The 23,773-nt window shown below is 37.2% G+C and overlaps 1 protein-coding gene across 5 annotated transcripts in view; it reads right to left on the minus strand.

Moving 5' to 3' along the window:
* Positions 1-7,469, minus strand: part of FIGN (fidgetin, microtubule severing factor) — a 119,977-nt gene extending 112,508 nt beyond the window's left edge. For 2 of the 5 annotated variants that reach the window (XM_006182589.3, XM_032479582.1), the window contains exon 1: positions 6,698-7,469. Coding sequence is in view for 1 of the 5 variants with exons in the window: in XM_032479586.1 (XP_032335477.1) it covers positions 5,737-5,761 (25 nt within the window). In the remaining 4 variants the exon portion in view is untranslated. Of the gene's footprint in view, positions 1-5,736 lie in introns of all 5 variants that reach the window. The other 3 variants (XM_032479586.1, XM_032479585.1, XM_032479580.1) reach the window with 2 other exon arrangements.
* Positions 7,470-23,773: the final 16,304 nt, after the last annotated feature.

Consider the following 23,773-nt stretch of genomic DNA (forward strand, 5'->3'; position numbering starts at 1 on the left):
TTCCATGAATAGTATTTCCTAATGAACCAAAGCATTAAAGTAGAGGTCACTCATTCTCAGATGAGTTTACTGTCATATGTATACGGCATTTAATCGACTGTCAGTTGCTTAAAAAGCATCCAATTGACACAAGGCATACATTAAATGGTGGGGGGATGGGGGAGAGATTTCTTGGTTTCCGTGTGTCAAATAAAATGCAGCTTCTGTTCTCTTGCCAGCAATATAGCCACAAGTGGAATGGGATAAATATATAAATTACCAGCAGGAATCAAAACTCATAGGAAAGGAACTGAATAAAGGTATTTTCAGCATTAAGATACTGAAAAGAAAACATTTTGCAGGTATTTTAAATTACGTATTCTGCAGTAAGAAAATATTTTGTAAGTTATATATCACTAGTGACTTTTAATAAATACTATTCATATGGAAATGAGAACAAAATTCTAACAAGAAGCAATTTTTCCAATATCATTTAAAAAATACGTTCTAAAAAAGATTTCCCAGCATAAAAATACAAATACTTAAGCCAGGTTGCAGGGTAAAAAAAAGTATAACCTTGGGCCTTCCTGTAATAAGTCATGCATTCTACTTTCAAGATGTATCAGTTTCAAAAATGATTGGAAGCAGTAATGCTATAAATGCTTTGTGAAAGTCAGAGTAGTTCAAATAGAAGCAAACATATCCCTTTATACATATATTCCACATAAATACATTTCCGTTGAAATTCTCCTTTGAATTCACTGCTTCTAAATATACTCTGAAATAGCAGCCCACCATATGCATCGTTAAGCAAAGTGTCAATATCCAAATAACAAGACAACAAGCAGATTTGTTGCATAAAATATGTAAATATGATTAACAGAAAGTGCCATATGATATCTCATGTCTGGATGGTCTCTGATCACCTATCTTTTCTGCCGGCTCAGTCACTTAACTAAGACCATCGTCAACAGGTACGGTACTCGGGTGTTGTGCACAGGCAGAGCTCCTGAGCTGGCATCTGTGGTGCTGCCCTGAGGAAACTTACCATACCCACCTGCTTTTCATTTGCTCCAAACTTACAGTACAATGTGGTTTTTTTTTTTTTTCCATATTCTTGCCTACCTTTTTAAAATTTCCACTATCTGCATTTCCTCAAGAACAACTGTCATTTGAATGATAACATCAAAAACATCAAAAGGATCAGAAATCAGCAATCATATCAAAGCAGCTATGCTTGAAATTTCTATAAGTTAAATGAAAAAGTTGGTAAAAATTCAAGTTTAGGGGGAAAAAGAAGAAAATTACGAAACCTCACCATGAAAAGCACTTGCTAAACAGGCATTTATTTGCAGTCTTTCAAAAAAAAAGTCTTTCATTTTAACAGATTTTAAAAAATTAGCTATAATCTGGTGTGTGTGTGTGTGTGTGTATGAGAGAGAAAGAGTTAATTGAAAAGTGGAATAATGTTTGGATTTGAAGTCTTCCAAGTAGTATCCAAAAATAATTTCTAAGTTCAATTGATTTTAATAAAGCATTAGATCTTGTATATCCCAAATGAAACAGACAATGATAATAAGTTTTTTAATTAAAAGAAAAAAATGCATTGTTTTCTGTGCCATTTGTTTATTCTAGTTTATCAGTGACCAAAGATAAAAAAGCAAGTATGCTGATTAATCAAGTCTTACTGATCAGTAGCACGTCAATATTTCACACAAATGTCTGCAGAACTGTGTCTCCCAATCCAAAATTTATAAATAAATTCCTGGTAATTAAAATTATTAGCTCTGCAATAATAAATGGTGTACTTCACAAAAGAAGTATGTAAAATTTGTTCTCAAGCATATATTGATCAAAGACAAAACTGCAAACATTTCTATCAAACTAAGGTTCTAAGAACAAACTAGAAAGTACAAAACATAAAAGCCTGCAATTGTTTCAAATACACCTAGCAATTCTGTTGATTTGGACCATTAAAACTGATTACTTAATTAGGCAATCATTCAAGGCATCCAAACACACACAGACAAAAACAGCGAGTTATTAGCAATAGCCGTCTTCACCTTGAGATGAAAATTCTGAAAAATGTTGCAGACACTTAAACTTTCAGGATCTGCCCCATGCATAAACTAAGCAAAATACTAAATTCTAAAAGGCAACAGGCCCAAAACTCAGGGGGAAAAAAAGAATTTACTTAAATAATATCACTCATCTGTTTTTTCAGGTGGCTAATGTTTTAAACCATCTTAGAAATGTCAAGTTATAATACATATTGTCTCTAGATTCTTGGAAGTACTATTTCCTTTCTCCCCTCTGGTCATACTCTTGTACTATCTAAAAGTAATTAATGAAAATTTTGCTCTCTTACATGTCTATCAGGAGTACCTGCCTTCACAGTTCCTGCCTAACATGAATAAAAACAACAAAAAAAGACTTTCCATTTATTGGAGGAAAAAAAGTACTGGAAACTCAGCTGTAGGAGTCCTTAATACAACTAAGGAAAAAAAACTCCTATGTTTTCACTCAGAAGACATCAGAGACATTTTTAAGAATTTCACTGATTCGCTGCAGTCAGGAGAAAGAAAAATACTCTGTTTTCAAAAAAGGGTGGTTCCTGAAATAATTCCAAAGAGACTCTATAAAACAGTCTTTTTAGGAGAAGAAAAAAGCAAGTCAACTCACACATACAGCTTCCAAGCTTCCAAACAGAAGTCTTAGCCTCTTCCAGGAAAACAACAGTGAGACTTTATTACCCTCTTATGATTCTTTCATTTCAGACATGATTAATTAGCAAGTATTACACTTCCCCAAACTCCCACCACACTCTTTGTGATCTATCAGCCTAGTTGTTGATAGACTCATATGAAATAGCAAGTAGCCACCAGCAGTAAAAGACAAGTGTCCAAAAACTCTATTTCAAAGAAGGCACACTTCTCTACTACCTCTGCCTCCCCAAATGAAGCAGGCTGTTTTTAACTGCTTTCACCAAAAAAAATTTTTTAACTTGTCATTTTCTTGATAATACCGTTTAAAGTTTGAATAATACATGCAATATCCTCAGTGTTCAAGAATATATGGCATATTTCATGTGTTACCTACCTATATTTTTTAAACTGAAATTCCAAAAGTCTTGTGAGTCCCTGTAGTTCATACTGATAACCATCCACGTGCACAATTAATAAACAACAGAGATGATGGGAGCAAGCATGTTTTGGGAAATAGTTTTTATTGCAAAAAAATGTTTCTTTCCCAAACAGAAGCTAATATGTCACACTTACAATGAAGATGGGAAACAGAAGTAAAGGACTAAAAGAGAAGATGAAGGGAAGAGAGCCACTCTGAAATCTGAGTGAATGAAAACTCTCTGTATATTGTTCCAAAACCCTGTTTCAAAATAATTTTCCCTTTAAAACAACATTTTCCAAATGTCCCTGTGAACCAAAAAGCCAGCCATAACTGAATGTACTATAAATATGTATTTTACTAATCATCAATTTATAAAGGCTGAAGTTTCCCCCTTCAACCTTTCAACTGTTATATCCAAAAAACTTCACACGTAGTACAGTACTAATAAATAGATCCTGTTGGTTCCAGGAAACATTTTTTAAAATCTATTCTGGTCAAAATATCCTTGCTTTTTTTCTGTTGTATTAAATTTAGGATCAAAAACATCAAAGCAGCTTCCACCTCGGACCTAACTTTAGAGGATCAATGTGACAAGGCAGTCCCTGATAGATGTTTCTCTTGATAAACGACTTGTTCAAAAGAGACATTGTAGCTTTCATTTCCTGACCACAACACACTTTTAATTTGCAACAGCAGAGCTGCCAGAGTGTGAGCATTTGCCCACTTTCCAGCCTTTTAGGTTTGTAGCTCTGGCTCCTATAGGCCACACATTTGAGACAAACAAAATCTAAAAATAATCAGAGTTATAGAATTACAAAATAGGAGTCACTAATGCCACTCTATACATATGCACAAGTGTCTACTTTATAGATGTATATATAAACTTTTCCTCCACAGAATTCTGGTGTATGATAACAAGCTTCCTGAAAGAACATCACTTGCACAACGGGCATTTAAACACACAGGGAAATTATGTGACTATTATTTAATAGTAAGCGGAGACGGGTGGGGGGGCAATTTATACACTTAAATCTGCTGTTAAATGTCATGAATTATATGACTGCCTACCCCATCATGTTTTTTACATATTACTGCAATGATTATTATTACTACTACCCAGAAATCAGATTTAAGTATCAATACGGTGAACAGTCAAACCATCCAATTTCTGCTCTCAGCACATTGTCCGAGCTCCGATTTAAAATTTATAAATGTAATATCCTCCTCATCACAGGCAGCAGCCCAATCTGCTCTGAATATATATTACAGCTTTAACATCACAGAGGGAAATCGCCCATCTGGCAATCCCATTCGCTCCGACAGCTCCAGGGGAAAAAAAGCTGTGCTCTCTCCTCCTTAAAACATTTCTCAGGGCAAATTATGTGCATCTAAAATAAACAGTCTTCTTATTGATCGCTTCAAAGTCAACAAGTTCCAAATGCAAAATTCAGTCAAATCCTTCCTATCGTGTAAGAGTGGTGTGTGTTTAGCTCAATAGTCACCAGAGTCCAACCAGAAGTGTCTGTCGCGCATCGGCTCTTGTAGTCCCTTTCCTTGTATTCACATTTGTGTTATGAGACAGCAGTAACCGCGGCCACATTACAGACCCCTGGTAGCTTTGCCCCACTGCTATTTCTTTCTTTCATATTCTCCCTTTCCTTCTTTCTCTCTTTTCAGGGTGAATGCATGGTGGTGGGGGTATATGTGACCAAAATAAAACAAAACAAAAACAGAGTTTAAAGTGGGCATATCCTTTGGTTATGAAGAATACTTTTAACATCTTTTTGTTGTTGTTCCCTCCTAGACTTAATTGAATATCACAAAAGTGTACACATGGCATGGTCACAAGAGCTATTGAAAACCTCCCTCACTCCATTTATCTGACCTTTTTTTTTTTTGTAAAGAAAGAGGAAAGAGATTTCAAACAAAGTCAATTTCAGTGCCTGATTATTTAATTCTGTCGCAGGTTAAAAGTAAGAAGCACTGACAGGCAGACAAGTGAATGGCAAGGGGAAAAAAAAACTATCACTGTTCCTCAAAAGGCACTACAGACTTTTAAGCAATCAAAATATATTTTTTATTTTCATGTAAAAAATATCCTTTCACTCACTCACCCAAAAAACCACATTCAGAAGAACTGATTACTCCACAAAGTGGAAGAGCAGAGTCAAATTGCATTAATAGATTGAAAAATAAAATTCATACACTTCTGTGTGTGTACATATATATATTTTTTCATTAATAAGCTGTTTTTCCCCACACTCCTGCCCTCTCCCCTCTCCACCCAGCCCCCTCTCCAAAAAAACCCACACTGAGTTTAACTAATTTACATACGATTTGACTTCAGCGGTTATCCTAGTGCATTACTAGTAACGTGTAACTTTGGGATTACAGTTAAAACCGATAAAGGTGGACTCCAGTAATCTATTAATCAAAACTGAAATATACAAACAAGTGATAGCAAAAGCAAACAAGCATTTTGACAGATTAAAATGTACATATATATTTTTAAAAGGAATTCTATATCATGAGCAGCTGCTTTCCAAGCAGAGTCTTCAATGGTTTTATCATGCTATTTAATTTGTCTTTCCTATTTAGATGCAAAGGAAGTAAATTCCAAAACTGACATACCATAAACACTGGTGCTACTGATCATTTCTTGCTGGCAGCACAAAAAGCTGAATTGGATTTCTCACAAGCAGGAATTCCAAAGGTTGCTTTTCATTAAAGCCACTTTTCCTCTCAGCTATCAAATGTCACTGCCTTGAAACGTGGGCCCTTTCGTCAGGTATTCATTTAACCTACATGCATATAATTAAGGGGGAAAGCAACATCAACAAAAAGGGGATCTCAGATCACAGGAGAAGAAAGAAAGGAAAAAAAGCACATGACCAGGAATGCAAGTCCATGTCAATTTCACTCACTCCCATTGAAACTAACAAGAGCTCTGGGGAGGACGGTAATAGGATCAGTGGATTGTATATACCATTAAATTATACATCTTTCTCTCCCGTTCCTTGCCAACAATACGCCCACCACGCTGTACCCCCTCCAAGATGATATGCTTACATTTTTCTGCAACCGATCTTCTGACATTTTCACGTTCCCCCAGCCACGAGATTGTAATTTAACCTCAACTTTTTGTGTGTGCAAGATTCTTATTTACACTTCTTATTTACTTAGAAGTTAGTTCCCGAAGAAAGTCTAGCCCCACCCTATGGCACTGCTTTCTTTTTCTTTTCTTTTTTTTTTTTTTTTTTTTTTGAAGTAAAAAGATAGTAATAAGTAAGCCCAATATAGCGGAAAATGAGATTCTTGCAACCGCGAACTCTTAATCCCACACTATTGTTACAATGATTAAGCAGCAAAAATATGCATTATAATGTTTCAGGGCTACTTTGTACAGAGAAATTAGACAGCAGGTTGGCGTACAGAATAGAAACGAGTGCAAATTAAATTTAATGTTAACGGCACAACTCGAAGATCTCTCTTCATTACAGGTCTTGGATTTATTTATAGTCTTTAAAAATTAAACAAACAAAAACAAAAACAAATTTAAACAGATGGTAGAAAACTAGGAAGCTCCTCTTACCTGAACGCGCGGAGCGAAAACCCGATAGGTTAGCGTAGCATCGATCCGATGTGTTTGCTGATGAATGGAAGCTAGGGTTAAGTGAAGGTGCCTATGATTTGAAATCATTCCAAGTTTTTGAAGGGAAGACGGACTGCAGCCTCTGCCATGTTGGAATTTCAAACCCAAAACAGCTGCTTGGAAGGAGCCAGCATGCCAGAGGCTGGGCGCAGGCGCAGAGCGCCGCCGAGCCAAATTCAAATCACTTTCACACTAAGAGCCAAAGATCAGTTTTCAAAGGAGAGAGGGAGAAAGAGACCGAGGCTGCCGTGAGGGAGAGAAAACGGGAGGCAGTGGCGAGAGGCGGGCTGTGGAGAGAGACGGGCAGCGGGAGGACCGAAAGGGAGAGGGAGAGGCGCACGGAGCCCGCGGAGCTGGAGGGGGAGAAAGGGAGGCGGGAGGCGAGCGGCGAGCGAGCTAGAGACGCGCCAGAGATTCATGGGCAGGGAGGGCTCAATGGCCGCGCCGCGCTGGCCGGCCGGCCGCTCGGGTCATGTTACACGGCCGGGGCTGCGGCGGCCGCCCAGCCTCGCCGACGCGCTCACGCGGCCCGGAGGGGGCCCCGAGGTCATGATTACGCGCGCGGGGAACCGGAGCTCTCCTGCCTGCACTCTCAGGCTGCCCAACCTGGGGAAAGGGGAGCGATGCCTCAGGGGGAAGGGGCGTTTCTTTCCCACGCGTGACCGGCCGGCCCTCGCGCTCCGAGCCCGCTTTGGAGGGCTCTCCGGCCCGCCGCCCCTCCCTGCCGGCTCCGGGCCCTCTCGACAGCTGCGGCCCAACCACCCTTCCCCACCCACCACGACTCCGCGCACAGGACGGGATCTGGCCCCGAGAGCCGGGACCTCACCCGCACTCTCCCCTGGCCCCCCAGCACCAGGCAGAAAATGACTTTATCTGCCTAGAGGAGGCAACTTCGGGGAGAAAATCCGAATTAGCCCAGTTCCCCTCCCCCGCTGCCCTGTGAATAAATAAAATCCTAAGTGTCTAGGTGTGCGGTCCACTCTCCCGCTCTCTGGCTCCCCTCCCTACCTCCCCCAGGCGGCTCGGGCAGGGGAAAGCAGCGCCCGGGGGCCCCGATGCGGGCGGCTGGTGCGCTGGCATAGACGTTAGGCTTCTGCTTTCCCAACCCCCTTCTATGGAGCAATCTGGGGACCCAGGATTGGGAAGAGAGTAGGGGCTTTGTGGTGCTGGGAGCTGAGGAAGAATGAAATGTGCAGTTGAGTGTGTTGCTGCATCCCAGGGAGCAATGCAGTGCTGATTGTCTGTTGCTGAGATAGCCTTTTGTTCGGAACATAAGGTTTAAGAAACACACACACGTTTTCTGGGGTCTCTTGTTAGATGTAAATGTGCTGCATCCAGACGCTTACTATGCAGTGTAAGCTCAGTTGGTTTACTAATCACCCCGCCCCACCCCCAAACAACCAGGATCATTTGAATGGGAACCTCATTCAGACTTCTAGAATGCGAGTATTGCCTTCAACCTATTTCATTCTAGACTAGCCAACCATCCAACTGAGATAATAAAGCAAACAATAACATTTGATCATGATGTCTACGAGATAATGTGCCCGGCAAAGTTCCTTAGGAATTGTAATGAGAAAGAGAGTGAGTGGGGTAATAATTTCCTAGTTTTCATTAAATATGACTTTAATAGATAAGTGGTAAGTTTATACTTTGGCCAGATGGACATCCGGTCCTCTATATTTCAACTAAGCTAGACGTGAAAGAGGCAAATTAAATATTCGACCAGAAGCCCATCAAGCTGAAAATGCTACCTTTGAAGGCTGGAACCGAAAACATACTTGTTTAGGACTAACCCTCCTCTTAACGGTATTCACATTTCCTCCGCTTCTCTGCCATAGATTTTAATAGACTAAATTGCAGCTCTCCAGATGATGAAATGCAGCTTTTAAGAAAAAAACAAATATATACTCTGGAATTAATTTCATTCTCCTTCTGTGATTTTCTTACCTTTGAATGGAGAGCTATTGAATGGATGCATTTAGCTAACACAATGAAAAAGAAAAATTATTTTAGTTAAATCTAGGCAGATGACAGAATTTAAAAGACAAAACAAAGTGGTTCAAGATCTTACTAAATATTTCTAGGGAATGAAATCTCTGTTTGGAATGGATTTGACCTTTCTGTGCATTTTTTTAAAAAACCAGGCTTCAAAATAAAACAGAAGAACTTTATTCTGATGTAACAGAGAACACCGAAGCCCCTTTAGATATATTTTACAAGATAGCTTTAAAAATATTATGAGAAGTTCCCCATTGGATTTCACCACAAAGAAATAAGTGTAGGAAAGCATCTATAGGTCACTGTTGGATTGAGTACAGATAAATTCAACAACAACTGTGAAGAATTTATAATTTCAGTTATTGCCCATGTGGAGAATGCTGATCAGAAGTCCTCTGTACAATTCAAGCAAAACTGCTCTGTCCTTGTTAAAAAAAAAAGTTCAAAGCCCATCAAACTTTAACACTAAATTCCTAGGACTGAATTTACAGTTCCTCATGTAAACCAAAATACTGAATAAAAGAAAATAATGGAATAACCACAGAGTAAAAAAAATACATTTTGATGGTCACCTTAAAGCAATTCATTTTCAATATCTAAAACAAAATGAGCCCTACTTTCGAAAGGGGGCAGGAAATGTGTGGTTAGCATAAGTTTATTAACACATAAATAGTACTTTTTTCAGTTCTCTTATATTCATTTGAAATATAGATAATAAAGTCATCATTCAACATACAAATGAACACAATTAACTTTAGAATCAAAGGAAAACTGTTCAAAAGAGCACAGCTTGTATTTATGCTTTCCAAAGTGTCCAAAATTACATATACTCCCAGGGGGAAAAAAAAGCTTATGTAATAGAATATTATGGGATTTGCACGACTAATAAAATTCACAGTGGAGTTTGTCATCCTACTATTTCTAGCTTTCTTTTTTTCTCTTTTAGGTGTGGGTAAAGGTTGGTTTTCTTCAGTTACATTTTGGAAGGAATATGAAACTTTGTTTTTCAAAAAGATTCATTATTTGTTTGCAAAATTAGCACAACATTTACAGCTTTTGTTGTCTTAATAAAACTATAATGATGCAGTATGATTAAACAGCATTTTAATAGTCACCATATTCTATCTTTAAGTTTTAGTCTTAAGAAATGTTTCTGGTAGTAACTGAAATCTATCTCTATATTTTATGAAACTTTTCTTGTGATGGCATGAGAATAAGAAGTTGAGTCTTTAAAGAAAGCTGATTGGCTAGTCAAGGAAATAGTTAATTCACAGTTAAAACTGTGCAAATTTTTTCCCCACTGCATTACATACACTGCTTATCTCTTTCTTTTAATTTTTTAATGCAGAGAGGATATATATAATGAATTTCTAATACACAGTATATTCTGACTTGGGCTTTTTAAGAAAATCAAAAGAAAAATAAACGTAAGTATTATTTTTTCCTTTAGAAAAGTGAGTGTGTGTGTGTTCCTCTCAAGCTAATTCAGAGGGGGAGAATTCTTTTACTTTTTCCCGTTCTTATTCTCAATACACATATATACAATAACAACCAAAGTGAAGGGTAAGGAAATAAGTAAGGTGACGTTGAATGTGATTTTGCAGATGACCATAAGTTTGTCTGCACCAGACTAAGAATAATTTGATCAGGTTAGACACAGAAATGTGCTTTACCTATGTGATGGGACAGGAAAAAGAGGAAAGATTAGGGTAGATAGAGTGTAGAGAAGATGAGGGAGATGAGGGTGACAAGATGCTTTACAGAGAAAAACAAGCTTCTCTAATGCTTGGTTTATCATGAAATGCTCAACACAATTCAATTTAATTTTTAAAGCTGCTTTTAGTTTTAAACTCAATGATTAACTATTTTAATAAAACATTATAGTAATATTTTCTTCCAAACTACTGTGTCAAAAAACAGTCCAAGACTTAGTAGCTGTTTATTAGACCTACATATTTTTTTCATATTGCTCAAAAAATCTGAAGTAAGTCTTACAATAATGCAAATTATTGGCACAAAAAATTTTAAATGTTTCCATAAAATTGCAGTTCATTTTAAGGATCTTCATTTTTACTCCAATTCAACTAAGACTACTGAGAAGTCCTTATGTACTAACGCCACCGCTCCCCTCAAAAAACTAGTGAAGACCTTGACCTTTTTTTTGTGAAATTACTCAATTTGTTAGAATTACACTTGAATACAGGTACTGTCAAATGGTATTAGAGTGGTCCATATATCTCCTCCATGATCTAAACCTACAGTGGAGACATAATCAGAACATTCTGTGATAGGTTCACCAGAGATGTTTTCTTGGTTTATGCAAAAGCGTTTTCTTCTAATAACCTGAGGATTGCGTGTTTTCATTCACTCTTTAAATGGTGGGAGTGTTCATATATTTGCAGCAACCTCTGCCTGATTTTGCATGATTCTCAACTTCATTAAGACACACATAACTACACTTACTGTGGCTAAAAAGTATTGCACTAAAAACTGCAGAGAATAGAAAGAAAACTGACATTAATGTTTTATGGATTGTGGCCAGATAAATATAGTTCAAAGTGAATGTTGTCAGTGACTCATAAAGGGGTTCTGTCCAGAAGATATGGGTTCTTTCCCGAAGGAGAGAGCAGTTTTCCTGGCCTTTGTAGTCTCAATCTTCCACTTTCCAATACAACAAAAGGCTTGTAGTTTGCATACACCATGTTGTTTGTCCCCTTGGTGCCTTGCTTTTCATTGTACCCTGGTTTGCCCTCCCCTTCTGCAGGCTAACTCCCTTCAGATTCTCAGCGCTTAACCTCCTCCAAGGAGGCTTCCCTGCCTCCCTAGGGGTGGCTAAGTATCTTTCCCCTGGGCTCTTTTCAGACTCTGTATCTCTTTCCCTCTCTGCACTTTCACATCATTTTAAAAGTATCTTTGTATTTGACTCCTCTGTTAGATTGTAAGCCTCTTGAGGGCAGGCATCTTCATTTTGTTTTTGTCACCCCTCCTCCCCACACCCAGTGCTTAAAAGTGATGATCCTGATTAAATGTTTACTGAGGAAATTAATGAGTTAACATGTAGAGGAAATAGGGATTCAAAAAGGCAGTAGGGGAGGAAATTATCAGAGCCTTTGCAGGAAAAAGCATATAATCTAGTTTGGTTGAGCCTTTGCTTTACACAGGCACAAAGAGGGAATAATGATAGGAAGGAGAATGAGGGATGCATTATGGAGGAACTTCATTCAGTCTTTGGATGAGAGGTTTGCATTTCAGTAGGTAGGTAACAGGAAGCTCTGCAAGGTTTTTAAGCAAGAGATTTATGAGGTCTGAGCCCTGCTTAAGAAGATATAGCTAATAGAACTGGAAATGGGGAGACCGCTGGGAAGTTATTGCAATGGTCTATCATTTTCTGGTCCCTCAAACTGTCAATCTGTCTTGTAGGGTTTGGTGATATGCTTCCTTGCCTTTTTTATAGATGGTCTATCTGTATTGATTGCTCAAAACTGAGCATTCATTTTGTAATATTACAAAATGTCAGTGTGTTTAAAGGCATTCATTTAATGTCAAAGATATAAAAAGGGACAATACATTGGAATGGAATGTTTTTTTTCCCTCAACCTGAACGTAGTCTTTCTTCTCATTATTTTACCTCCCCACCCTCCCCACCACTGCTACATTACAATTAGTTCCACTCAGCCTGTGCTTTTAGCTTAGCAGGTATTTCATTTTCAACAGAAGCAATGCCTAAAGATAAGAAAAGTTCCTCCCAAGAGTATGTTTAAGCAAACAAAATAAGCATGGTGAATTTGGTTTTTATATACTGGATAAAAATACAGATGCACATTTCCTTCATTTAAAGTATATTAAAGTTTCCTAAACAGGATTTTTAATTCATTTAAAACAGCATTAGGTTAGGTGGGCTGTTGGTGCTTTGAATTAATGTGCAAGCTGTTAATCTCCATAGACCTGGATTTAAAATTAGACAAAGCAATAATTAGTTTGGCACCATCATTTCACTACCCAGAGGGTAATAATGTAGGTCATAAAATACTACAGCCTGGCACAAGTTTTTTTGTACAAAACAAGGATCTAGTATTAGGTGGTGTTGGGGGGAAAAAAAAACCTTGTCACTGGGAAGTACAGTGGCTTAGCTTTTGATATATGTTCCACTATTTCTAAAGAGACCTAAATTCAGAAATTCTTACCAGGTTTTCCTGTTTAAGGTGATTCTTTCCCATCTAAGTGATACAAAGGAATTGTAGCATCTCTCAGTAGCTGGTGTTTGTTCCCTAGCCCCCTGTAATAAGTTTCCACACAGCATTCGTGTATTTAGTCACAGAATTAAGATTTTAATTTGCACTAACTACACTTTTATTTTGCTGTAGTTATTTTCCCCACCAGTTTGCCATTTCATTAAATTATAACAATGGCATACTGTAAACATTTTTTAAAATATAAAAGTGTTGCATTCAAGGAAGTGCTTACCCTATATACCCTTGATTTGTTTTCATGGCAAATGACTACTGGCAATATCAATAATTCAAGAACAGAAACAATGAAAATACAGAGGAATTGCATTTGGATACTTCTTCCTGTCAATCATCTTTGCCAGATTCCTATTTGAACATTCAGAAAATGAGGAAGACATCAGATCTAGCCTTAAGTATGAGTAATAGTTTTCTATTTCCTTACACTGCTCACCCCAACTGAGCTTTTAAAGCACAGGTATCTTGGGTGTCTCTGTGTAGCTTAATATTTCCAGCTATGGAAATAATGTTTTAATATTACATTGAAAATGTATTTCATACAATATACATGCACAGACTTTCTGTTTTACATAAAGCGATATGCATGCACCTGTGTGTATCTCTATATAGAAACTGTTCAATGTATTAGATGAGTATATTCACAAATCATTTAAGTTGAGCTTTTCAACTGATGTGAGCTACTGATACAAACTTGCTAATGATAATTATAGAACTGATGCTGATTTAGTCATTTCAAAAAAGCCACGGAGGCATAATTAGTGTCTGAATGGCCTCAATATTGCATTATTAGGAGGCTAGGGTGAAACTTGAAATGAGAACATCAAGGCTGATAACAGAAAAGAAAACATGAAATACATACATAATTCATTCTGAAATATTATAAAGGTTTATAACCAGAAACAATAATTTGCAGAAAGCATCTCATGTACTGGAGCCAACTGCAATCATTTGGTCAACCTGTTAAAGATCAAATAGTATATTCTTAGCTATTCTCAGTGGTGTCTTTGTAATAAAGTAGCAGCAAATAGACACTGTTTGCTTCTGGTCACTTTTAAAGAATGTTCAGTTTATCAGTAGGGACTTTAATCTCAACCTTAATAGAGTACAAAAGCAGCCTTGTTCCTGTGCTTCTCTCCTTAAGGCCACAAGCCATGTGCGTTTTTTAAATTCAAAAGAAGAAAAATAAAATTCTTCTGAGAACACTAAATATTGTGTTTTTCTTCCCAGTCATTTTCATTCACCATTCCTTTTTTCATGTTTCTCTTCTTCTTTTTCTTGCTGATACACAAATGCTCCACCGTACCTCACAGTCACCAGAGTGAGGACACGCAGAATATCTATTTAGTATCCTCTGCCTTGGACCCCTGCCAGGCCAACCATTATCAAGTGACCTGGTGTGCTGGTTGACTAGAACATTATAATTCAAAAATCCCCTGGTTTGGTAGTCTCTTTTATTCGGGGGCAACAGATATGAAGAATGGCTCTCAAACCATGTAAAACATAGGAATAGACTATAATTTTAGTCATTCTTTCTCCTTGGCATAAGTGTACAAGTAATCAGACAAAGGCACCTTTAAATATAAGCTGTCTGCCATCTAAAATGCCCACTTCCAATGTGGCTGTCATCATTACTATTACAGTTTCCAAAAATGACATGTTTGGATTGTACAGCATAGGAGAAATCTGGGCTGTAGTTTAACACGATGAATAAGTATAAATATTGTCCTTTGCTTTCTAATGAGGTATCATACCTACAGAACAGTCAGATTTTCAACTATCTGGGTGAAGAAAGGGTGAAGAGAACCATAAGTAGCCAGGATATTTGTTATGGAAGAGTGGAAAGGATGAACCCTCGGATGCAGATTGGTGTATTATGTGGATCAAATATGGTGCAAGAGACCAGACTATCTATCTATCTATCTATCTATCTATCTATCTATCTATCTATCTATCTATCTATCTACCTACCTACCTACCTACCTACCTACATATCAATCAAACAATCAAGTTAATTTATTTACTACAGTCTCTCCATCCTCCCACAATATGTGGTAAACACTGAATGTTAACTATGTCCTTGGTAAATTCAGAGTCATTGACTTGCAGTCCCCTACGGAAACAGGTAGAACTACCAGAAAGCTGTGTGTTTCACACTTCCTGGTCACTACAAGAAATTACAGAGCCTTTCTATCCCACCTTTTCCATACTGATGAATGAAATAGCCAAATTCAGGATTTTATTAAGGATGATTTTGGCTGCAAATAAAAGAAGGAACAATTAACAACAGCTTAAGTACTAAGGAGTTTATTATCTCTCAATAGAAATTTATGAGTAGGGAAGTTTTTTGGGTTTCTGCTCTACTATCTTGGTAGTGATATTTCCTCTAGGTTACAGGTACAACAGCTTCAGATGTCACTAGAGAAAAGAATGCATCCAGTGGAAGAAGAGGTGTGTTGTTCTACATGTCTCTTTTCATTTCTAAGGAAAGTCCTTTCATAAGCCATCAGGGGATTTACTCTCACCATTACTGGGTCACATTTCTGTATTTAAACCATGACTGACAGGGGAGTGAGACCACTGGGACTGCCTTAATAATAAATCAGTCCTTGTGCTGAGAAAGGGGTCAACTATTGATGAACACAGAAACAAATGTGAAGTTCTCTCATCAAGAAAGAAAAAACAGAGGTGGTCATGGTGGCAGAGTTTGTAGAATGGCTGTGCAGGGCCACCATTCTATACAGTACCAGGAATCCCATTTTTACCATGGTTGCTGTGAATGGTGCTCCCTGGAGTTGTTGCACTGCACAACTGAAGTGTTTGCACATTACAACCTGTATATGAACAATATATACAATCTATTTTACTGGACATAATTTTTAGCCCAGTGGTATGGATATGGGTCAGTTTTTTTATGATCTAACATATCTTCATTTTAAGAGCCTACTTTTCCTAAGTTTCAATGGCTCACAGCACAGGTAAGAGGCCATCATTTTAATTGCTTTCTGACTTAAGCAAATAATAGAGATATTGATTGGCTAAATATAATAGTAAAATGAATGAAAGCATTCAATATTAACTTTAAGAATTTAAAGTAAAAAAGTATGTGGTCTAGCACATGGGAGACACTCAACAAATACTAGTTGAATGACTGAATGAATGAATGGAGTTAAGTTCACATACAAAAGAAACAGCAAAGAGGTAAAATTAAGGCACTCTCTGATAAGCCATTCTTAGAACCTCAGAGATAAGAGAGAATTAAAAAATGCAACAGAAAAGATTTGGGATAGACATTATTGTTGCACCAGAAAGGAAGTCAAGCATTGGGCCATTAACAAGTTCAGTTACTCAATGTGAGGATTTTGAAGAAACACTTAGTTTTTATCTGTGATAAATTAAAGTACAGACAGTGAACTTAAACTTATATAAAGTGTCACTTCATTGTATTGACAGATAGTGAGAAAAATAATGAGTTTTCACTTGAAATAATTTTCCATAGGATCACTGTCAATGTTTACCTTCCAGAAGGAGGAAGGGAGAGAGGCATGGGAGAGGAGGGGAAGGAAGGAGTGATATAAACACTCAATAATTTAAGATGTGTAGAAGCATGACTTCAACTTTAAGAAATACCTACTTATAAATATTATTTTAACTGCTACAATTATACTTTTTAGAGCTAAACAATTCAGCAGCATGCTCGTGTCAGACCCCAGTGTCATGAAGGCCATTTGTGCTTCTGCTGCCATAACAATAGCAACTTTATTTCCTTTCTCCCATTCACATTTTTCCTGTAACAGTCTTGATTTATTCTATTTCCACAATTAGCATGTACTAAATCTACATTTATGATAACACTACTCCATAAGATTGGTGTTAGTAGGTTGTCACAGTGGGCATTCTACTGGAGAACAAATATAGACACAAACTCTATAAGGAACCAATGGAACTTTTTCTATGATTTCTATGGAGCCAAGCTAGTCACCTTGCTGGTTCTAAGTAATCTGTCTTTTCTATTTCTCTTAGTCTCTTTTGGAGACTCACTCAGTTAATTCAGTAATCTTCCTCTTCTATCCTTTCCTTCTTGTGAGGGGCAATCTAGGGCCTGTTTTTGACATGGGGGCTATGGTCCACATCCATACTCTGTCTTCACTGAAGTTTAATTCATTCTAACTCGGTCTTGGTGCTTCAGCCTTTATATCAGATACACTTGTAGTGGGTATCTATGGTCCTCTCATGTGGTCTTCAGCTTGTATGATCCAAGAATCATCTGGTCAAGGTCCAACGCATGTTGCCTCTTGTCCACTGAAATCCTCTCAGCTTTTCTGCATCCTTCTTGAAAGCTCTTAAAGAATTTTTTGTTTGTTTGCTTTGTTTGGGTTGGAGGGGGGCATAATTGCTTATTTATTTATTTTTCATGGAAGTACTGAGGGTTGAACCCAGGACCATGTGCATGCTAAGTACACACTTGACCAATCACCTAGACCTTACCTGCCTCTTGAAGACTCTTTGGATATTTTCCCAAACCATGCTTCGTGTCTGCCCTCTGAGAGTCTGTCCTCAGACCTAATCCTGTAGATATCTTACTCATTGCTCCTGTCCCACAGGAACACCCTGACGAAAAGAGAGGATGGAGAGGGGCAGCAAGAACCCATACCTATAGCTAAGTCCTATTCCTCTGCTCTCCTTTAATGATCAAACCCCTCCCCTTCCACCACTGTCTTTCTCTGTCTCTTCCCCTTTCTTAAATCCAGATGGACTTTTTAATCTTTCTCTGTATTGGAAAAATAATTATTTACTTCATTTTGTATTCTAACTCTATTATTTTTGGTATAAACTCTCTTCCTCTACATCCTTAAGGATTTTTATTTGTAATTTTCAAAGACGTTCTCTCTCAAAATCCTTTGTCTTTCCTCTCTTTTCCAAAATTATTTGTCTGTATGATTGGAACTCAAGGCTACAATTTTGACTGTTCTTCCTTAACTATAAACCCTCACTGGGAAGATGATGAATTGTGCAGGAAGGTAGCAGACACAATGTGGAGGATGCCCAGGGGAAGGAATATCAGTTAATATCTCAAAAGATAATCAATTAACCCATCATATTAGCATGGCAGAGTGAAAGAAATCTTCAGAAAGAAATATTTCAGTCCTCTCAGAAAAACAGCCAAGTATGAAGTGCTCCCAAATGTAATGCCAGCATGGCATTTAGAACCAGTTGTTGGATGATATTTCAGTTATAAGCAGTACTGAACATAACAACAAACATCTCCATTATGTTTTTTCCATTTTCTGTCGATTATTTCGGGGGTTTGTATCTCCAACATTCTAAAAGTAATCTCTATGGATGAGCAACTTGAATTTGCTGTGCATCATCCATTGAGGTAGGCTTTTTGCCTAATTTGTTTCACGTAATTTTGGGGAAGGAGTTATTTTCATCTCTATTTTTAGGTTAGAAAACTTAGTCTCAAAGAAGATAAATAATTTGCACCAAGGGCAAAACTCTAGTGAATGGCAGAGCTAAGACATACCCAGTTCTATCTTATACCAAGTCCTTGTACTTTCTATTATATCTAGCTCTTGTCCTGCTCATTTTTAGCGATGTTTTACACCCCTGTGCCTTGCTGAACTTCACTCTAATTCATACACACCCAGAATCAGTGTCATGACTGCTAGGAAATTGCTCAATACTTTTTAGACTTGTTCAGACAAAATTTCCCACCCTAATTAGATTTGAAGTTACTCGCTCATGCTATAAAGCAGAGCTGAAATACTGTGCAGTAGAGTGCTTCTTGTTTATTGTTCAGTTAAATGGTAGATCTCAACTACATTTTTCTGAAATGTCAGCTGCTTATTAAATTCATGGGGGTGAGGGGCCAATAAGTCAGACCAAATGTGTTTCTATATGTTAATGTCCATTTTCTTTCATGTTTGAGAGATGTTCATGATTCAAAATATGTGAGTTTTTCAATAATTAAGTTTTCACCCGTTTCTTTCACTAAAAATGAGAAACATCGAGGGTGACTTCAACTCCTTTCATAAATAGCATTTCTTTTTCCTCTTCTACTTTTCTTCTTTTCCCTTAATTCTCCTTATAACTAACTTTTTCTTTTAAATCACAGACATCCTTCTTAGAAAATAAAAATATGCAATGTGGAATTCATTCAGGTCTGAGGTTAAAATTGAAACAGAATTACATATGTATATAGAATATATTATAATATACATACACAAATTCAAAGCATGTTTCTAAGATCGTTGGTAAGTTTAATGTGCTTTAGAAAAGTGGGCACTTCTATCTTTCCACCAAAACAAATGTAGAACTGTAGGACTAAATCTCCATCTGCAGATAAATCATAAGACTAGAAGGGATATTTTAATATTTCTTAAGACAACATTTCTCAAAGTATGGTCTCAACTCCCTATGTTTGATTCATCCCAGGAAGGTTACTGGACTCTATTTCAGAATCAGAATCTTTTGGGGAGAATCATGGAATCTACTTTTAACATGCTCCTATGATGATTCTTGAACATACTTAAATTTGAGGACTTCTTCCTTGTGGCATAGATCTAGACCACCCAGACCTTCAAGTGAGAATCACACTTATAAAATTCCAAGGAGTTTGAATCCATTTATACTCAGTCTACCTTTTCTTCCTTCCTTCCTCTCTCAGCTTCCTTCCTCTCTTCTTCCATCCCTCCCTTCCTTCTTTTCCATATAGACATATTGTTAGATAGATATGTAGATGATAGAGAAAGAGAACATTTATTATCTGCTAGCAGAGAAAACAAAGATGGCCCCTCATTCCTGAAACTTCATGATTCCTTTTGCCCTACTTTGAGTACAGGAGGGTCCTCCATATTCTTACGCCCAGCAACACCTCTTAAGGTGTTGCTAAACCTTTGCTTCTTGATGGGGTTCTTTCTTGCTTAGTGGCTTTTTTCTTAACCTCCTCTCAAGATCTCTTTGTCCCTCATTTCATAAATACCAACATTGTGCACAGATCTATAAAATGCATGGGACCACAATGAAGAGACATACTGGTCCCAACATTATATGTTTTATCCATGCATTTCATAATGAGATTTAAAGTGGTATTTTCTTAATTACTTTGATATCTACATACTTTTATCTGCTTTCATATTTAGCTAAACATGGATTACACAGCTGGTGGAGATGGAGATCACCTATGCAATGATCTTTAGTCTTCTTGGAGGTAACCCTTTTTCACTCCTATGCACATATCATACTCACACACGATTTTGGCACAAAATCAGAATATCGCAATATCAGAAGTCCTCCACATGAACAGCTTAGACATTATTTACCCCATGCAGCCTTCCTAAATCACCAAATCTAAAGCAGCTGTAACTTTTATGTTTTGTGCTCCACTATACAGGCTGTCTCAGGCTCACAATGGTTTGACTTAAAATTTTCTGACTGTAGGATGGTGGGAAAGTGATCAATATTCAGTAGAAACTGTACTTCGAATTGTGAATTTTGATCTTTTCTATGGCTATTTGTGTGTAAATTTATGTATGAATATACATATATGCACATATGTATATATGTATATAGCCATACAGTTTTCCAGAATATATATTTTGTGTATACAAACATAGAAAGGAAAGAAAAAGAGCTATGTAGTTTTCAGGAACTACAGAAAATTTAAGCAAATTCACATATTTCTTTGTAATATCAAAATGATGTTTGCTTTGGAATACCATAGAATTGAGCATAAGAATTAATGTAGGATAGTTATTAACAGGTTCATATTGTCAAATTTTTCTCCCTTTTCTTTTACTTTCCTTCTAGTTTTTCTATTGTTTTTCTTCTTTCCCCTCACCTACTCCTCTTGCACTTTAAACAATTCTTCACCTGAAATATATACACAAAAAGCATACTGAGAAGGAACAATGACTGAATCATGTGCCTCCGGTGAGGTTCCATGTAAATAGCTCTAGTCATAGGATGCTTGCTAGAATTCAGAGAAACATTTGTTTACCATACCTTCCTTATTATATTCTCAGGTGTATGGGTCAATGGAAGTACCGTATCTACATCTACAGAAAATTCGATCCCATTCCAACACTTGAACCCTCTTGCTGGGCTGAGGCACAAGTTACTGGAGATTTGATTGGTCAGACACAAACAAAGGGTTGGAGCTTCCTGACCTTGGAAAATGCATTTGAGAATTTCCATCTAACATTCATTCTCTCCATGGCAGATACCTGTCTTTAAGCTAAGGTGAAGGTGGCAGGATTTTATTCTCTAGGACTGCAACTTACTTCTTCATAACTTACAAATAGAAAGGAGTCAAGGTTTTGAACCAGTTACAGCAGTCTCCACCGTGTGTTCTACCTGTGTCAACGAATATGATCTCTCCTAATGGAATAGATGCAGAGGTATGACTCAGTGCTTCTGACTCAGGAGGATCTACTCATTGTAGAAAAAGAGAAGCTGCTTGCTTCATTTTGCAGGTTATCACTCTAAACCTTGATATGCTTGGCATCTGTGTCCTCCTGAAATTGTCTTATTACCTTGTGAATGGGCACCATGCCATGCTAGCAGATGGGCATAAAAATGCTGGAAACCTGGGCTGCATACCATTTTTGAGTATTAGTGTCTAGAAATCTGACATTTTAAATGTAGCTTTTGAGTTTGAAACATACTTGGAGAGAACACTAGCACACTCAGGGACTGGTCAGGTAATAGAGAGTATTCTAACATGCTGATGGTGAAGAAGGGCAGGAATAACTCCTGTGCCTCTCTTGCTCTTAATCCTTCCATCATCATCAGAATGCTGTGTTTAGTTACTGGGAATTTATTCTAAGAAATACCAAGGGCCATGTCTCAGGTGGCAAGACACAGGAGAAACACCATAGGCTTTACTGACCACAGAGAAATTACTTAACTTCACTGAACCTAAGTTTTATCATTTATAAGATGTGAATTGAGGAAACAATTATATACTGTTAGGTATTTGTATATGTACCTCACAGAATTATCATGCAAATGAAATACAACACTGCTTAAGCAAGTGCTCTGTGAATTGTACAGTATCACTCAAATGATAGTTGTGAGTTGTTTTTTTGGGGTGGGGGGAACCTCTGAGTAGCCCAGCTAACTTTCCTATTGCTGACTGCAGTTCTGAGGAAGAGAATGTCAAGATTAAATTTGGGCATCAGAAGTTATTGCTGCTGAGTTGCTGAGGAGAGATTAAAAATGAGCTCTATTTTGGCAAAAAAAATTTTTTTTCCAACTTGGAAAGGGCTAGATCTTCATGAACTCTTCACTGGGCAGACATGCAGCAGGGCAATTTGTAGGCCACATTTATGCTGCCTAAGAACAGAGAAGAGCTGAGAAATTTTCTGGTGATTTAAGGCATTATATAGACAGCTGATCTAGACCACTTGAGTCCCAACATGAAATTCTGAGCATGAGTTATTCAGAAAGGCTCCCTCTGCAGGTCAGTGCCCATTGAGTATAAATTTGCTCATAGTGGTTTTGGCCTTTTGTTCCCAAAAGATTTCTGCCATTGTTCCATTTGACGTGTATTCAAATAAAGTTTTAAAACAAACACATGAAAAATAAAAAGCAGCAATCTGAGAATAATTTTACTTTTTGCATGTGTTCAATGTAATTTACTAGTGTATGAACTTGGATGAGAAAGGTATCATTCACAACTTGGATCATGGGTGTTAAATAATAGAAAGCACATAACTATTATCTCTACCAAGATCTACAATCTATGAAACTGAGAGAATTTGGCACTGGGTTCCCAGCTCTTTTTCAGAAAATGTTCAGGTGATTACTGAGACTGGATTCTTCCCCTTTTCTTCTGCCAATGAGCCTGTTTACTCTTGTTGAGTTAGGGGGAAGAGATGAAATATATGATGAGGGCCTCCCCTACAAAGCTCTGTGATCCTGATGTTATACGAAAAAGTGATTTCTCCTTATTAGTGTGGCTCATCTCAATGTAAAGCCCAATATGTGACTAATGACACTAAGAAATTGGCACATACTTACAAAAAAAAAAAAAAAACCCTCATATCAGAATCTTATATTGTTGTTTACCTAAGATTTTTCTTGTTTTTATTTTATATACCAGTTTAATGTATGTCACTTTGTTCCCTTTATGAAGTGCTCATATCTGAGGTAGACAAGAGTGGGAAAAAATCCATACTTTAATATGAGTAAATATTCAGCTGATAAACTACCAATTGCTAATCTGAGACCAGGGGATATAAATGGTGATTATATTTGAATGCAATTATTTCTTAAATTCATTATCTTTCTTTAAAAAGTTTTCAACAATATTTTTAGAAAAGTACATTCACTGAGGTAATAGGTTGAATTTCATATTGAAGCAATACAGCTCCCCTTTTAGGGAACTAATTAGATTAGAGAATAAAATGAAATTAATTATTGAATTAATGTTAACTTCTTAAGTTTAGGAAAAGTTTAATATGCTTAAAAGAGCACTGATTAGTATTTTAGAAGTATTATTAGGACAGGAATAAAAATAAATGAGATTAAAACTATTCTAGTAGAGGATGGTTTCAATGAAACTGATACACATATCAACTTACTGCCTGGTTTGACACCCTGTCTTTTCACCACTAAGGGTTCCACCAGGAAAGCATAAAAACAATAATAACAAAAATAAAGAAAAAATTTAAACATTCCCAACTCATTGTATCATCTGAGCAATGAGCTTTTTATGAAATGTTTATGAAATGGGAGAAAACTCTGGAAATCAAGGGAGCATTTG

This window comes from Camelus ferus, chromosome 5 (genome assembly GCF_009834535.1).
Source record: "Camelus ferus isolate YT-003-E chromosome 5, BCGSAC_Cfer_1.0, whole genome shotgun sequence".
NCBI lineage: Eukaryota > Metazoa > Chordata > Mammalia > Artiodactyla > Camelidae > Camelus > Camelus ferus.